The sequence below is a fragment of the Lissotriton vulgaris genome, chromosome 1_1, assembly GCF_964263255.1.
Source record: "Lissotriton vulgaris chromosome 1_1, aLisVul1.2, whole genome shotgun sequence".
NCBI classification, from domain to species: Eukaryota; Metazoa; Chordata; class Amphibia; order Caudata; family Salamandridae; genus Lissotriton; species Lissotriton vulgaris.
Window position 1 is genome coordinate 1,378,411,004 of NC_141685.1, and position 18,836 is coordinate 1,378,429,839.

At 44.8% G+C, this 18,836-nt stretch overlaps 1 protein-coding gene across 1 annotated transcript in view; it reads left to right on the top strand.

Moving 5' to 3' along the window:
* The window catches only part of PIN1 (peptidylprolyl cis/trans isomerase, NIMA-interacting 1), a 29,687-nt gene extending 14,553 nt beyond the window's left edge, over positions 1–15,134 (top strand). The window contains exons 2-4 of the mRNA XM_086966773.1: positions 1,682–1,882; positions 13,152–13,262; positions 14,155–15,134. Coding sequence (XP_086822899.1) covers positions 1,682–1,882; positions 13,152–13,262; positions 14,155–14,264 — 422 coding nt within the window. The 3' untranslated portion in view covers positions 14,265–15,134. The remainder of the gene's footprint in view (positions 1–1,681; positions 1,883–13,151; positions 13,263–14,154) is intronic.
* Positions 15,135–18,836: the final 3,702 nt, after the last annotated feature.

Below are 18,836 nucleotides of genomic sequence, written 5' to 3' on the forward strand. Positions count from 1 at the left end.
AGTCACCAGAGACCATTGAGCATGTCGGCTGACTTCAGCGAGTTCAAGATATAATTAACTGTGATTAGTATGTTAGGCTGGAGTATGGCAGATGGTTGGATAGTAAAGTTAGCAGTAGGTGTGATGTTAGTAGATCACATAATATTGGAGAGATGGTGCATAGGAAGAGGAGAATGACAGGGGAAAGTGATTACGAGGGCAAGAGTGGCTATTGAAGGAGTTGGAGAAGATCAGGCGTCTCCAACCGGTCTATCCAAGATACCAGTAGCTTCCCAGACACCTTGAAAGTAGGTCGCAGCCTTGAGTTCAATTTAATAAAGCATGGGATACATTTTTCTGTTAAGGTTAAGTAAAGGCTGTATTTATTTTATTTACATTATCATCAGGCTGCAGATAGCAGAGGTTGATAATGAGCAGTGCTCAGTCAGATTTATGGGCCAAGCTGAGCTGTGGGGCTGCAATTAAAAATTATTTAACTTTTAAGTAAAAGCTTGAACAAAAAAGATGTTTCCGAATGCTTTAGAATGGGATGAACTCTTCATTTTAATTTTTACCCATTTCAAGGTGCTGCATTTTCAAACGGGAGGTCTCTTGCTCTTAGTAACCAGTAGACACCGTGTGGTATTTATAACTGAAAAATAAAAAATTTCAAAAGGGAGAAATTACAAATGAAAACCTTTTCTATAAAACTAAGTTTTTTTTTACCTAAATATGGCGCCATGCCAATGGGGGCAAGATGCTTGGTGTTTCGAAATGTGACACTTGGAAATGGGAGAACATTTAGATGACGTTTATGGAACCCACATAGTTAACTTTTCAGTTTAATTTTCTCTATTAAGAGTGCCATATTTATAAGTGAAACATACAACCATTATTTTAAGCTGGAGAATTGTAAAGTAGCGACATTTTTTCCAGACTCTGAATTTTTCCTAGTACGTTTTTGCATTTTAAATGTTTCCCATTTGTGTTATACATGTAACATGCCACATACAGTGAAAGGTATGTCCTGTGCCACCAGTACATAACGACAATCTGTCACCCTTACACATACATCTCATTCATACGCACACATGGTCATAACCTCCCCAAAGACCACGCTCTCACTGAACACACATGGCAGCCCTGTTATAGTACCCCTTGTCAAAGTATTTTGTTCAAACTGTAGCATCGGGTTCTATGGACATTAGGCTTAAAGCCAATTAAACTGAATGTGTGGGGCATCTGATAACTATGCCAGAGTTGCTTATCCTTCAGTAACTTATAATGATTTTCTCTGATGGAAGTAGCTCTCACTACAGAAAAGGTTAGAGACCCCTGATGGAGAATATTGTGGGAATATGAAGAAAGGGAGTCTCCATTGGGAGTCCATGGATGGCTCACTATCCACTTGTTGCAGTGGAGGCGCACACTTGTAGATTAATACACATTTCAGCCATTAGCAGTAGGAGAAAGAAATTCTTTTGTTGGCTGATCCAAAATGTAATTGTCATTTTCATCCAGCTGTGGCTCATACTACTGAGTCCAAGCTTGTTTTTGTGATTATTTTGCTCTTCACATGAACTCAAGTCACATGAGCAGTTATATTCTCTTAATTCAATATCTGATCATTTTAAAGATATTAGTTTTTTTTATAAGTGAATGCTTACAATTTGTTTTCACGTTAATATTTTTTCTTTTTGAGGTCGTGTGTATTACTTCAATCACATGACAAACGCTAGCCAGTGGGAAAGACCCAGTGGCTGTGGCAAAATGGACCAGGGTGAGCCGACCAAAGTACGCTGTTCGCATCTTTTGGTGAAACACAATCAGTCCAGGCGACCCTCATCCTGGAGGCAGGACAAGATAACTCGCAGTAAAGAAGAAGCCGTGGAGCTCATTAATGGTATGTATGTTCTTAAGAGAAAGGAACCCGCTCCCCGCTTCCCCCCCCCCTCAAGATAGTCTGTGTTCCATTTCTAAATGAGCTGTTGATGAAACCTGAGATGTGACTTTGAGAATTTGATGCTGGTACTTTGAGAAGCAGCTTGTTCTTCACAGTATTTCAACAATCTTTGAAGATTACTCATCCAAATAATCCCAGTACTGGCCTATTGCTAGCAAAAGATATTACTCATTGATGCCAGGGTTTATTCTGAACCTATCCAACCAGGGCTTTTCAGGAGTTCCAAGGCATATGTTCGTATGATGTGTGAATTTTGATTGATTACTCGAGGCATGTGAATAATTTCATCCTTTTTCCATGGATCCATGTAATTTCACTCTGGTGGTTCTTCCTATTGCAGTTATTAAACTCTGCTGATTTATACCTCCAATATATCCGCTCTGCTAAAAAGCACAACCATTGTAGTTCAAGGTTACCATATTTACCACTTTACTACATCGCCTGCTACATAGAGTGCAGATAAGGGAAATTGGAATAATGGAATAATGATTCACTGGTTGCCTAAATGTAAATACTTCTAGAATGAAGCGGAGTGTATATATCCAATATAAAATATGGATTAACACTTATTCAGTAACTTCAATCGGGAAATTGCTAGCTGTACCATAATTGCAATGCAAATACATTTTATTTTGCTACAGATGGGGGTTCTAGTGATTTTAGAAATGTAGGCTTTCAAGATAGTCTACAGTGTTTAGTAAGAGGTAATTTACATTTGTAGTTGAGCCTGTTCCTCACACCTATTTTCAGACATTGGGATGGATAACCAAAAGCATTTACTTCAGCTGATCACTATGCTATGAGCCAGGATGAAGGAAAGATTAATCCCACAGCAACCCCGCCTCGAAGTCCTGACCTACTCTATAGCACACTATGGTTTGTCATTTCTTCCAAATGTGTAGAAGGGCATCCACTTTCAACAAGAAAACTGAAGATCTAACACTTTTATGGATACAGCTCTTCTGGAATGACGTACTGACCGGTACAACCCTCATGTTTAGGGAACTTGGACAGCAAGGGAGAGGTTTACCACATCAACCTGCTGGAAATAATAGTAGTCTAGAAAACAGTATGGGGCGATTTGACACCCCATTCCTAGTTGCACAGACAGCCATGATTGCAAATTAATGCTCCAATGTGAACAATTCTTTGACTTCTTAAATTTCAACACTTTTAGTTCATTTCTTTTCCATATACTGTTACTTGTACCACGTGCAGGTTATTCATGCTGTTTTCAAAGCTTCTCGTGCTCAAGCCTGCCCATCCGGACCTCATTCAAGAACACGAAGGAAAAGCATGAATGATCCAAAACAGTTTTCTTTACTTCCACCAATGCATTTCGGTCTCTGTAAGACCTTCGTCAGGGGTAACTACAAATGTCAATTGAAAAAACAACCATTACTACATGTGTTACAACCTTATTATAAAAACAAACCATCAAAAAATACTTTTTCCGTGTCTTATTCTAAATTATATTTTACACATCAAAGAATGCCCTCACGCTGTGTTCGCCAGTATCAGAAACCTCCCACCGTGTCTAAATTAATTTCAAAATGTTTGCGCCTTCCATGCTTCCCCCTCCTTTCACACTAAGAACCATTTTCTCACTATCAAACATTCAACCAGCGTTCCCCTCCTTTCCCTAACTCAACTCAACATAGCAACTATCGCACTAAAGCCACTTATAAACTCTTAAAGCCCTTTCCCGCAACTGCTTACATATCCCTGCCTCACTGCTTTCTAACGAAACTCACACATTCCACGCATGCTCTTTAACATTATCTGCTCCTCACACATTCGAACCACCAACACTCAGCCATTAGCATTAACCAACGTTCCTCACATACCTGTGAAAACTGCTCTCTATCTCCAACCTCCATTTTCACCAACTGTTTTATTTCACTCGTGTGCCTACTCATTTTAAACCACCACTAACATTTTAACTCCTCCCTCTCCTGTGCATGTGATTTAACCACCTGCCTCTCCCACGTGTCCCCACTCCATCAACCCCGATGTATCACTAATAGTAGTCTGCCTGGCTTCTATAATACTTTCTCATCTTTAAAGTACCTTTTTTATTCAGACAGAGCACAAATGTACGGTCTGAACTAACAAGGAGGGATATGTTCCAGACCACTCTTCTTAAAAGTTCAAATGATCTGGAATTGACTTAGACCTAGCGTTTTATACATCATGACTGTTTTTCCTTGGAGGTGAAATGCAAAGGGTAAACTCTCAAAGTGTTTTCGCATGAAAACTTTGAGTAGGTTCTCAACAACTAAAGGCCTGATTCTGATACGGTTAGGAAAGCATTCCCACCTAGGGGCGATTATGATGGAGGCACTAGATCCCTGCCTGGCCCATATTCTCCGTCACATTTTCCTCAGCTGTCCTGACCCTCCCCTCCACGCTCTTAACAGCTCTCTTTCTCAGGGCGTGGTACCTAACTCACTCAAATCCGCTGTCATTGTCCCTATATTGAAAAAACCGGGCGCCGATCCCTCAGTCCCACCCAATTTTCGTCCCATTTCCCTCCTGCCGTTTCTGGCGAAAGTTCTCGAGCGCCATGTTACTTCCGCCTTGAGTTCTTTCGTGGAGAAGAATGGGGTCCTCACCCCCCGCCAGGCCGGGTTTCGCCCCGCACACTCTACGGAGTCCGTAGTGTTTTCGGTCCTTGACAACCTCAGGGAGGGTATGGACACCAACCAACCTCAGGCCTTGGTCCTCCTCGATCTCTCAGCCGCTTTTGACACGGTGGATCATTCCATCTTGCTTTCCCGTGTCAGGGCGGCGGGGATCGGGGGCACGGCGTTGGTCTGGTTATCCTCCTTCCTGAGGGACCGCACCCAGGCTGTCCGCCTGGGCGATTTCACTGCGGACTTCCGCAATGTTCAGTGCGGGGTCCCCCAAGGCTCCTCCCTTTCCCCCCTTTTATTTAACCTATACATCTCCCCTCTTATTTTTTTCACTGCTACAAATGGAGGTCGCCGTATTTAATTATGCGGACGACCTCCAGCTTGTCTTTAACCTTTCTTCCTCCCCCGACTCTGCTCTTAACTTTCAAACCATCATGATTCACATCCGTGACTGGATGAACCACAATCATCTTAAACTCAACCCAGACAAAACAGAGCTGGTGTTGACGGGTGATTCATCCAGCCCCTGGTCCCCCATCTTCTGGCCCCCTTCCCTTGGTCCCCCACCTGCCCCCTCTACCTCAGTTAAAACTCTCGGCATCAAGCTCAACTCCCAACTCACCCTTCACTCCCAGGTCAGCTCTGTGGTTTCCTCTTCCTTTCTGGCACTGCGTACCATACGCAAGGTGTCCCTTTTTTTAGGTCTCGCCTGTCGATGCGCATGCGCATCGAGCAAGCGAGACTATAGGGGCTCATCCACTCTTTATCCAACTGCAAGGAATCGTGGCGATTCCTTGCAGTGCCCGTGACTTTTAAGGTCAATGCGCATGCGCATTAAGCTTATGCGCATGCGCATTGACCTTAAAAGTCACGGGCGCGTGCACGTCCGTGTTTGTTTACCCTTGCCTACTCTCTCTCTCCCCTCCCCGCCCCCGTTCCGCCCCCTCCCCTTCCCGCCGTGTCGCATTTCTCCTCCCCCCTCCCCTCTCTTCCCTCCGTCTTCCTGCCATGTCGCACCTCTCCCCTCTCCGCCCCCTCCCCTGCCCGCCCCCTCCCGCCCGTGTTTGTTTACCCTTGCCTACTCTCTCTCTCCCCTCCCCGCCCCCGTTCCGCCCCCTCCCCTTCCCGCCGTGTCGCATTTCTCCTCCCCCCTCCCCTCTCTTCCCTCCGTCTTCCTGCCATGTCGCACCTCTCAAGCCAAAGCGCTGTTGGAAATGCAGCAAGCTTATCCGTGACCTCCTTTGGGTAGCCTCGGGCTTCGTTTACTCTACCTGTCTGGGCTGTTGTAGGCAATCCCACTGTCCTCGCTGTGGGCCGCCCCTGAAAGTTGCGCTCGTCAGTCTCTCAGAATCTCTGGGTACTGGTAGAATGTCTGCAGCATGCTTTTGGGCAGTCTCGCTGCACTTCCGGTGGGCACTTTTGTCTGGTCTGTTCTGTTGGAGCCTCACACCCTCCATGGCAGTGATGCTGGCAGTCTTATTGCCCTGACAACGGAGGTCTCCTATGTGTTCCTGCCGCAGTCTCTCTGTCTAGTCTATGAACAGTGGCTACGAGGTGCTCTGTTGCAATCTCACTATCACCCCTCTGCCGAGCTGTCTACACACTGCCCCCAGTCTTTTAAATGGAAGGTGTTTTAAAGCCGCTCTTCATCCTTCCTTACTTGCGTCCTCTTCTTTCGTTTCTCCCCTCAGGCCCTACAATAAACGCTCCTCTCGCCCGTCTGCTCCTTTCCAGGCGCCCCCAAACCCTGACGGAAACCCCTCACAATCCTCTCTGAACCCCCCTTTATTGTGCTACTGCCTCCTTCACTCCTCCACATCACCCCATGCCCCCCCCCCCCGACTCCCCTGCCCCCCATCTTCAGGTTTATTTCAATAATCCTTATTCTCCTTTCGTCTCCCCCTCGCCCCCTCATACCCCACACTGTCCGGTCAGCCGGCTGCCCTTCGTTCTCTCCCTCTCCCTTCTTCACGGCCCTCCCCAGAGTCCTCGCGCACCTGTGTTCACTCACACCTCCATTCTGTTCCCACGCACCTCTTTCCTTCAGCTATTTCTTTCCCTCGCTCTGGATTACTCACTCTCCCCATCACACCCCCAGACACCCTTTCGTTCACCTCATCTGCTTAAAGCCAAAACTAGGACATTTCACGGAAATAGAAAAAGGACTACACCATAGTGGTCTCTCTCCTGCCACTAATGGCTGTGTTCGCATCTTGCTGTCACCGTGTCAAGTTGGTTTAATCATTTGGATGCTCCGTCCCGTCTTCGCGCCCCTCCCCCAGCACCCCGAGAGCCACTGAGCCGAGATGAAACACAATAATGGAGTCTCTCAGCTGAATGTTGTTGGATGTGGTGTAGTTAACAGCACCCAGCCGAAGCTAACTGGTTGGGTGACGTAGCTCCTGCCCCCCGTGCCCCCTCCCCACACACACACACAGAGCGAGGCTCTCCTTACAAGCCGCCCCTGCTACTAAGAGAGGGGCCTAGACCATGAGATTGTGAACTTGATTTAGTTAGTGTTCCAGGACCCTGCCTCTTTCTTTCGGGCGCCTGGAGGGATACACAATTGTGCAACCGGTAGACAGGGGGCCTCTGTCACAGCGACCTGGCCAGGGCTGGAGTGTTCGCACTAAGCACCCCATTTGTTCCGGGGTATAAGCCTGTTTTTTTAAGCATTACTCTCACTCTCTCACTCACCCTCACTCTCACTCACCCTCACTCTCACTCACCCTCACTCTCACTCACCCTCACTCACTCTCACTCTCACTCACTCACCCACCCTCACTCACCCTCACCCTCACTCACCTTCACCCTCACTCACCCTCAACCCCTCACCCTCACTCACCCCCACTCACCCTCAACCCCTCACCCTCAACCCCTCACCCTCCCTCACCCTCAACCCCTCACCCTCACTCACCCTCAACCCCTCACCCTCACTCACCCTCACTCACCCTCAACCCCTCACCCTCACTCACCCTCACTCACCCTCAACCCCTCACCCTCACTCACCCTCAACCCCTCACCCTCAACCCCTCACTCACCCTCACTCTCACTCATCCTCACTCACCCTCAACCCCTCACCCTCACTCACCCTCAACCCCTCACCCTCACTCACCCTCAACCCCTCACCTTCACTCACCCTCAACCCCTCACCCTCACTCACCCTCAACCCCTCACCCTCAATCACCCTCAACCCCTCACCCACCTTCACTCACCCTCACCCTAAACCCCTCACCCTCAACCCCTCACACTCACCCACACTCACCCACACTCACCCACACTCACCCACTCACCCACACTCACCCACCCTCACCCTCACTCACCCCACCCCCACTCACCCTCAACCCCTCACCCTCACTCACCCTCAACCCCTCACCCTCACTCACCCTCAACCCCTCACCCTCACTCACCCTCAACCCCTCACCCTCACTCACCCTCAACCCCTCACCCTCCCTCACCCTCACCCACACTCACCCACACTCACCCCCACTCACACTCACCCACCCTCACTCACCCTCACTCACACTCACCCATCTCACTCACCCTCACACCCACCCTCACCCTCACTCACCCTCACACTCACCCTCACTCACCCTCAACCTCATGCTAAAGATTTACAAAAAAACCCATTAACAATTCTAAAAGCACTAACTCTAATGCTGCGAGACCTATTGCATTTCTAATGCTTGTCTCATTTGATGCACTAAAACTGATTACCCTCGCCATGGTCGTGTCCCGCCTGGATTACGGCAAAGCCCTATATGCAGGTATTCCTGCATATAGTCTTCGGCGGTTGCAGCAGATCCAAAACCAGGCGGCGCGCCTGGTGTTCAAACTTCCTAAATCTCACCATACCACTCCCCTCCTAAAGTCCCTACACTGCCTTCCTGTCTGTGCCCGTGTCCAGTTCAAGCTTGCCTCTATCACCTTTCAAGCACGACTGGGCACGGCTCCGGCTTTCATCTCATCTGAGATTACCCCCTATGTTCCCGCTAGGGAACTGCGGTCTTCTACCCAATCCCTTCTTACGGTCCCACGGTTCCGGAGAAAGAAATGGGGAGGCTCTAAATTTGTGACCCTTGCTCCGATCTTCTGGAACTCACTGCCTTTGGAGCTCAGAGCTTCAACCTCGTACCTACTGTTCCGGAAACAGCTCAAGGCACATCTTTTTGCTAAATTTTTTAACTAATATTCTACTTCTCTCTCCTGTCCCCACTTAGCTTCCGCCCTCATGTCCAGTTCTGTCAGTTCAGCGCCATGAAACCGCTGGTGTTCGTGCGCTGTATAAATAATTTTAAATAGAAAAATAGAAATAGGCACATGAGTTTTCCACCCTTGTTCTGTGACTGCCCATTTCATTAAATTGCCCTGCCTCACTTTTTTTTATTAAGTTTGTATCTATTTTTATTTTGTGTGTGTGAAGGATGTAGACACCTTATATTGAATTTTCAGATCGTATATAATTAGTCAAATATAATCTTTTTTTTTTTTAAAAGAGGCTATTACACATTTTATTAAGCTTCAAAGATTTTTTTTAATATTAAGTGTGCTATTGTACAGAGATGCTTCACTTTTGAAGCCTGCCAGACAGCACATCTGTCTTGTTGTGAAATACTTATTAAAGAGATGCTGCTAGCTTACCTGAAAAGCGACTCCACCCATTGCTTTCCATTAGCTTTTTGTTTTGCAATTTCTATTTTCTTGCTTCCTGTTCGTTTTTTTGTTTTTTATGCCATCCATCTCCTGTTTGCTCCTCCATGGAGCATTGTCTTTTTACCTTGTCTCGGACTGGCTGCTGCCATGCTTCTACCAGTGTCTACTCTTTTGGTAACCATTTATTTATTTTTTCTGGCGAATTCCAGGAGAATGTTTAAAAAAAAAAAAAAAAACATTTTTTTGCTTTCTCCCCCTCCCCATTGCTTTCCACTTCATGTGTTTGTTTCCCAACCACGCTTATCCCCCACCACCATCACCCTCTCTGTTAATTTTCCCACCTTGGTTTTCCTTCTCCAGCTCTCCAGGCCTGCTTCCAGGTTGCCTTCCGTAACACACTGCCTTTTTTGTTTTGTATATTTTCAAAAAAATATTTTTTTTTTCATAGGGTGCCTTTAAAAAAAAAAAAGGTTTTGTGGCCGAGCCAAGCACTCTTCAGTCCTGGATGACAAAGGTCGAGACATTCCGTGCTTTAGTCCAGCAGCATACTCTCTGATGCACACAAGGCTGAGATTGTAAAATCGGAGGAGGTGGAGGACTGTGAGCTAGGCAGTGCTTCACGTACTTTCACTATTCACGAAAGAGCAGAATATAATACAACCACAAACTAGAGATAGGTGAGCCGGCAAATGAATAGGGAGAGCTTAACAGCACATGCACGAGCCCAGCCATGAAAATATTTGGCTATCAAATAAGCAAATTATGCAATAAACATGCTAGAATATGATGATGTCTCTAAAATTCACGATTTTATGTTTCGCTTAAGTAAATCATAGTATATCTTATCTATACATTCAGAGTTATTTATTATAAGGGAGTTTTAAAATGTGAACTGACAACTGTTTCTGTCCCAACCCTGATGACAGGGCTGTTGGAGAACTAAGAGTAAAGTAGGCTGTCAAATGAACGCTAAATGTGTCCTAGGTTCATATAGGTAGTGCTACATTATATGCTTATCAAATGCAGCGCACATACTCACATTAATGTAATAATGAACAAAGGCACAGTGAAATTATTTCCTTAGGATCACACAATTAGAATAATGCTGTGCAGCGCTCTCTCGTGTACTTATCCCCTACCTCTGTTTTATCTCTCCTCCGTGTGCTTCTCCCGTTAACCTCGTTTTTTCTATTTAAAAAAAGACGCTTCTACATAATTTGGTAGTTGCACACATGCGTTGACTCGTGTGGAGCCCCATGCATGCACACATGCGCACACCTACAAAATAATGCAGTTGCATCATCACAGGAAAACTAGCCTTTTTGCTAGTACTATACATCATCGCAAAAGCCAATGGTAAAGCCCATATGTTCCCAAGATTTGGCCTGTTGGCTTTGCAGTTGCCTGTTTTAAAGTGATCCCACACATGAGTGGGACCATTCAGTCATATAACTAAGAAAAAAGTGCTATTGCTGCGCCGAAAAAACAGTGGCCCAGTTTTAACTGGACAATTTTGCAGTTGAAGCCTACCAGGCAATACAATTGTACGGTTGAAAAAAAAACTTCTTGGACATTGTGAAGGCTTCCCTGGGAATGCATTTAGTCCGTTGCTTAACATTGGCTTTGTGGTTTGTAACTCACATTTGCTAGCTTTCTATTTGCTGGCTTTATTTGTTTTAGGCTGTCCATGTTTGTCCCTTCAGTGGAGCATAGCCTGTTTACCACCACCTGACTTGCTCCTTGTATTCTTCCACCAGCGCTGCCTTTCTGCAAACAGGCCTTTTACTTTTGTTCTTAGCTTGTTACGTTTGCTGTGCATTGAAATTCAAAGGTCAAATGTCAGGCTCTGTCTTCCGAGCAAGCTTGGTGCTTACTTTTCTTTCTCTGGCTTTAAAGAAAGATTTGATGTGGCAATCTTGCTGGGTACTGGGGTGAGAGAGGAATATTTCTTCCGAGCACACATCAAAATTTAAATGTCTAGTGAAGTGCAAATATTTCAATTATGAGCTGGCAAATGAAGCACATTTGTCATTCTAATATTGTAGTGGAAATTAATATTTTAAAATGATCAAAACAAATTAGTACACTAGGTGATGTCATTTTCACACCATTTGTGAGCGGTATAGATTTGTCTGTAAAAATGTATGTGCTAATGTAATTATAATTTCAGTAGAAAATGCATTGTCTGTATTGGCTGTGTGCTACCACATGATTCACAAGCCCAGGCACTCTGTACCCTCCAATGCTGGTGTACAACATGGCCAAAACACATTGGCAAAGCAGTTAGCTGCTGCATATGTGAGACCAATTGGCTTTGGCAGTGCTTGTTTCCCTTGCTGCTGTGAAACACCTATCCTGTGTCTGGAATGTGCTAATTCCCTGTGCTGCAGAAAAGTAAATGAACTATTGGATCTGACCCCTTTTGCTCTGGGCCTGTACTGCAAATGTGGGCAACCCATCTCAATTGAAAATTTCAGACTGTCGTTCGCTGGAGTCCTGAACATGTCTGCTGTCAAGGTACTTTTTAGAAAAAATATTGGCTGGAGTTTGGGTAATTCTGCTACAAACGAGCAGTAATTTTAAAATCCATATTTCCATTTTAAAATGTTGCTATAAATTCATCTGCTTTGGTGTTAAAATGAATGCACCTCTGCCCCCTTGTGACTCTTTAGAGAAAATTTCAAACTGAGGAGATATATAATTGAAAGTAACCCTGCTGGTTTTTGGTATACTTTCGCTAGTTAAGATCTGTTCCACATTGGTGGTATTTTTGTTAATAAACGTTTACCACTTTAAGAAACCTGTTTTGTTCCTTCGACCTTCAATTTTGTCAGTATATTGATTTCTAATTAAATTATTGGTAGAGGTGCCTGGGTATGTTGTGTTAAGGGGCCCAATTCACAAAAAGACTGGACCTAGATTACAAAAAGCCTTAGCTGAACAGCAGAAGTATGCCTAGAAAATATCCTAGGTTGTTAATGCAGCCATAAGGCCTTGTGCATGCCAGGCGAAGGCTTGCAGACAAGGCCCCACTTGCGTAATTTGTCTTATAACTTCTAGTGTGAAAGGATAGTACCATGCCGCTATGTTATTGTTGAGCAAATCCATAGTGAGATTGTTTTTTGTATGGTGCTCCAAGAAGCACTTTGTGTTCTTTGCAGAAAGATGTTTGTATACAATGCGGTTTTAAAGATCAAATCCCTGCCAACGAAAGCTACTCTACTCCCGAAGTGCCCTCTCATTTGGACATTATTTACAGTCTTCATTGAACGAAACCACTTATTCAATGCTCTTTTATTGCACAGAGTACAAAAATGCAACTATGTCAAGTCCTCTATTGGAAACACATGATTGGCTGTCAAACGCCAAATGTAAATGTGTTTTATAAATCTACAACTAATTAATAAACTTGTAATTGTATCTGTTTGACATGAGTGATATTCCGTGCCCCCTAATTTACGGGGCAAAATAGCTGTGCTCTCGATGTCACAGAGCGGCTCTATGCTACTTAACATTGTTTGCCTACTTACTGCATCACCAAACTGTTTGATATAATTGAATGGGTTTAACTTGATCCAATGCCCCCAACATTCTTTGTTGCTTAAGTGTCTGGTTTAAAATGATGCATACCTGTACAATAGTCTCCAAATTAATTACATGTTTGTATTAACTTTTATGGCTTCTGTAATTACAATTGCTTGTGTCCTCGTTTAGTGACGCATGTTTGTGAGCTTGTGTGCATAGTCTATTCGTATCTACACCTGTAGGATATTCATTTTTACTATGGTTTTTTTATTTTTTATTTGATCCATTGTCACCACTGATTTTTCTCATTTCTGAATGTCACAGCAGTGGTAACTGTCTTCTGTATTGTTCGGATGTTCATTTTTTAATGCTTGCTGCTTTCTTTGCCTTAACAGGTTACATTCAGAAGATAAAATCTGGAGACGAGGACTTTGAGGCGCTGGCATCCCAGTTCAGTGATTGCAGCTCGGCAAAGGCAGGCGGTGACTTGGGGCACTTTGAGAGAGGTAGGACATGTTCCAGTCTATAGCATGCTTGACCAATGCATGCAGGTTGATTTGGAAGGAAGGGTTGGATGCCAAGATACTGGATTATCACAATCTTGTGCAGCATGGGAATGTCTCCATTTGCTAAAATTAAATTATGCGCTTTAAAGGCTGCTGCGCCCGCTCCTGGTCGCATATGCTGGTAACATTAGCAAACCTTGTCAAATCTGCTTGCTGTCGAATATTTTCAACGTAGCATGAACATGTGAGAACTTAGGCCCACATTGCTTTGAGATATGCACAGTGGTGGAGCTGTGAAAGCCCTTTTAACTTGCAAATGCCCCATAATGTTTTGAGAAATTGTGACCCACCCAGGACGTTCTTTGACCCAAGTCCACTCCTGCATGCTGTAATTCTCGAGCTGAAGAATCTAGCAGTTTTGAATGCACTGCTAGCTTACATTCATCTTTAGGAATATCCTTGATGCAGCACGAAAAAAAAAACATATATACAATGCAATAGGGTAATACTTAACATAGCGGGATGCAACAGTACTCTCACTCTGCTTTACTTAACAGCAAAGGAAGATGTGAAGTGTTTGAATAATTTTGAATTGGTATGGGGCATGCCTTTGTTTTTAGTTTGACATTACAGATGGGGTGGGAGGTTTGTGGGGGTGGAATGGGCCTCCAATTTTCAAATAGTTCTTCACCATAGTTTTTCAGAGCGTGTCGAGTACCAGCCACTTTCTGGGCTGTGGACTGACGCTTGGTAAGGGTGGTTTATTACCCATTTTGTCTTTAGGCATTCGCTCTGTACTTTAGACTGGGTAATTTCAAGCTGGTGAAACTTTTGAATTGCTACTTTAAAAACTGTCTGGGGAACTAACTTTTTTTTTTTTTTTTTTATTCAGGACACATGCAGAAACCATTTGAAGATGCGTCTTTTGCACTGAGGCCTGGTGAGATGAGCGGTCCAGTGTTTTCCGATTCTGGCATCCACATAATTTTACGCACAGAATGACAAACCTGTTTGAGAATGACCTCATTGGTGAGGGAGCGCAGTAAGATGCCATGCCGGGTGGGGCTTAAAAAAACTGTATGCTCCCAATGAGCCTTTTGTCCAATACTTCATTTCACGTACCGCCCTCCATGGGGTCCCAATAAATTATTATTCACCTTCTTAGAACTGCATGGTTAGCCAAGGATTAAAAAAAGGCCAACTGAATGAACCTTGCATAAAGGTGGGTGCTTTTTTTGCAGTATAAAACGTTAATCTTTGCCGTTTACCTGCATCCTCTTCCAGTTGACCAGCCCTCATCAGCAAATGTACAAAGTGAATTGTGGAAAGCTGACTGTTTAAAAATAAAGAAAGCTCACTTAAGTAGCGAACAAGTAATCATTCTGCTTGCTTATGTTTTACAGTGATCTAGGAGCTTTGTCTAGGTCTCACAATTGTGAGACTGTTGAATGCTATCAGAGGACTGGTGGCGCATCATACTCCTTGCCACCCTTTTTTCATGAGTTGGTCCCAAAAGCAATTTGCACATTTTTTTTCCCTCCAGGCTTCGATGCTGGTGCTCTGTAGTTAATAAAAAAAAAAAGCGGTTCCCATGTTTTACATTTTTTTATAGTTTGAGCATCCTTTGCACATCCATCACGCATTTGCTCTATGGGTAGGTTTTCACCCTGGATGTGAATATCTATTGGAGCAGGTTGTGAATATATTTTGGAACAGTACTTTTCGGTGCTTCCTTGCCCATTCTATTAAAGCTACATTGTTTGCGGGAGTCCACTTATTTGCAGACTGCTTAAGAAATGGAATTACATTTTTTTTGCCCCCTCCCTGAAAGTTGTTCGTTATGAGAATAAAATGTTGTCTGCTGTATTTTAATGTAGATTTTGTGTACTCTTTTCTTTCACGGGAGCGCAGTTTGTGGTGTTTTGCAGGATTTGTTCCGTAGCATTCTCATCTGCCCCACTGCTAAGAGGAGGTCTTTTCATGGGTGATTGCGGACTACCTGCTCATATACTAATGGCGCGGTTTATAGATCATGTGCATTAGTCTTGGCAAAACTGAATATGTGGTTTTAACATTACACATATGAAGGTATGTTGTACAAAAATAGTCAGTGGGACTCCCAACGCCTCCTTTTTAGTTGCATATTTGTAGAAACCTCTTTTCTCACATTCTTTCACCAGTGTTAAGACCATACACATTTTCAGTTGGAAATAGTCCGATCACATCTGTTTAAAACCCACACACAAAATTTTGTGATCTAGTTACTAAAAGCGCATCAATAGGTTGTAACAACCAGAATGGATCAAATGACTGGCTTGAGCTTTGCATCACCAGACACTTGCACCCCATACTATGGAGTTCGATTTAGCCAAGTGTCACAAAAAATGAAAATGCTTCTTTATTCTTGTTTGCTTTTTATTTACCTTCTGCAATTTTTTTTTTAATTCCTTGTGCAGTTTCTGAAAGCGCGTAGCCATATGCTCTAATTTGACAAGCACCTTCATATGTGTATTGTCAAATAGCAGTCCTTACCTGACTACTTCAGATTTGAGTCTTTGCTGTTCCTCTTTCAGCCCATGTTGTGTTTGCCTCTTCCAAGGTACTGGTCTCAGTTGCAATCTTTTGACAGTCACAGGGTGTGCTTTGGCCTCTCTTTTTGATGGCTGATGTAATGCTCCAGCTCTAATCTAGCTTTGGCAAAGCCAATAGGTTTTGCCTATGGAATAGCCATTGGCTTTGTCAATTTCTATTAGCCATATTGTACTGTAGCATGGATAACAGTTGGGGGAAAATGAGCTATGAAGCAACCTTTGCAGATCCAGAAGGCCAGTGATCTGTTTTCTTAGTATGGGGTTATTCATAGTATGGGGTTATTCTATCCGTTCACAAAAATAACGATTAATTATCTTAAGGCAGAGCAGAAGTCTGCCATGTTGGCTCTGCACAAAGACATGCCAAAAAAGCCATACAGACCAGGGAGAGCACTGCTGTTTGCGTTTTTGTTGCTGTTGATGCCATCTGGCACCAATTTGGGGTGTTATGATTCCTGTGGGACCAGTGAGTCAAGCAACAACGTGGGGAGGGGCATGGGTGAACCTGTCCAGCAAGAATACAGGAGGAGCGTGGGGATCAGGGCAAGCAACTGCAGGAACGGGGGGGGGGGGAAGGCGGAAGGCTGTGGAAGTAAAGCAACTGGCAAACTGAAACCTGCTACTGTGCTGACAAATGAAAGCCAAAGAAATGACATTGACAAAAGAAGCCAGTCAGTAGTAAGTAATTGGGGAAGGGGGCTATACCATTTTTTAATAGCCGCAATAGATCTCTAGTGATTGCACAAGTGCGGTCTCAAACAAAACCGAAGAAGCCAAGATCGTGTGAGATGGGCTTGTTCAAGACTGCAAAAATGGTGTTGAAGACCTTTAAAAAGATTTCCATTTCCTCTTGGAGTTCTGGAGGCCAATTTTGAGTATGTTACCTTCTGTGCGTTGAGGACCCTAATCTGGTCCCAGGCTTTAAACGATGCTCAGTACACTGAACTTAATTTTGACAGACCATATAAATGGTTAAAACGCTGGTCTGAAGCAAGTGCTTTTACATTGCGGGTTTTATTTTTTCTTTCTTACTCTTGCTCTCTCCAGGTAACTTGACCAGTAAAGCTAAGGATCGTACAGCTAAGGACTACACCTGAAAATGCCATTAAAAAAAGTTACAAAAAATTGAGACTGCATGGATAGCTGTGCGGTCAGCTACACCAGAGGGGACTTTTTAAAAAATATTTAATTTGCTTTATCCAAGCATGGTAAAAGCTAGGACCCACAACAGAATTCACACTAACTAAATACATGTATGTAGGCCCCTTTCGGTTCCCTGTGCCCCCCCAGCTTAAACTTACTACGGAGAGCAAAGAATTGAACAGAAAAGTATCCAAAAGACTGGAATCTCATGAATCGCCTGAATTTCCCAGGTGTCGGGCTGTATCTGGGAACTTTTGTATGAGTAGTACCCCCCTGCATGCTGCCGGGTGGCTCTGCTTGACGTCTGCGTCATTGATGTCCGTTATGATAAGTTCACCTTTTTATAGACTCCATCCAGGAGCGCGGATGTCAGTTATTTTCTTTCTGTGGCAGTTAAGCTCCGATCCGATGAGCTACTCCTCAGTATTTCATGTGTGTCAAAGGATGTCCTCTAGTCGTACATGGTTCAAGCCGTTTGGTGCTTTCCACTACACCATGTTGGTTAACAACCCCCGCCCCCCCCCCCCCCCCCCCCCCCCCTTCTTCTGCTTGTGGTGCCCTAAGCGTGCCTACAACATGTAGTGCTCGGATTGCCAGGCCATGATGCTGAAGTCCTTGCAGGAGCAATCTTTGAAACCTTGAGCGGCCCGGCAGTAAACTCCATTGAGCGCAACTCCTCTGAGGTCCTTTTAGAGGAGCAGTTTGTGGGACTCACTCTAGGCTCTCTAGACACTCTGGGAAGAGGCACAAGAAGAAGTCCAAACTGACGGACTAAGACTTCACGTCGAAAGTTAGACTGACCGGTAAGGCGCATCAGAACTCTAGTCACGGTTGTGCGGAGCTGATGCCAGGTTTTACTTTATTCCCCCCCCCCCCCTTTTTTGCAGAACCTTTACAAGGTCATGCATCATGTATTTGCGCTGGCAGACTCATCATGTGCTCCTTTATGCCCATGGGGTTGTTGGAGGCCTCACCAGGGTCTACGCATACTGCTTTGGCGGTGTTTCATGGATCTGGGTCACCACCGGTTGTTCTCCGGCAGCGTCTGCCCCATTCTAATACTTGGCAACTCGATGTTGCATTGACTCTGGTGCTGATGAATTCTATGTCGTTACCTGTACATTTTGAGGAAGTTTCAGGCATGGGTGAGGTTAGGGAGGAGTCCATGGACCCTTTGGAACAACAGGTAATTGTTCCTTCTGAACAATTGGACTGGTATGAGAATCTTTGAGGAAACAGTGCATGGATACATCTCCAGATACTGGTAACCTCTCTCCACCTAGTGTGGGTACGTAATAGTGGGCATCTTATGCCATAGTGGTGAGGAGGGCAGCAGACGTCCTTAGACTGGAGCTGCCCTTGCTGCAGGTCAGGACTAAGCTCTTGACCGAGGTTCTTCAGCCTGGGGCTTCTTCGTCCGAACCCCTTTTGCCCTTTAATGAAGCACTGACTGGTTTCCTTCTAGGCACGTAGTCCAAGCCTAGCACAGGGGCTCCTGTGAACAGGATAATCGCACGCTGCCATCTTCTTGCACTGGGCGATCCAAGATTCCAGAGCCAACACTTAACCCCCTGAGAGCTTGGTGGTTCAGGGTTCAGCGTCACACAGTGCATTCCCATGTGCCCATCTGGATAGGGAATCCAAGAGGCTGGTTGCACTTGCGGATATTATGTTCTTCTTTCAGCCCGACATTGCGGTCTGAACACCGCATTCTTATTGGGCCATTACTCGCTCACCCTATGGGAACAGTTGCTCAGGTGCTGCCACAGTTCCCGCGGGAGGCCCGGGCTGTATTCTTCTAGCCAGTGAAAGATGGGAGGGATGAAGCCAAGTTCACCTT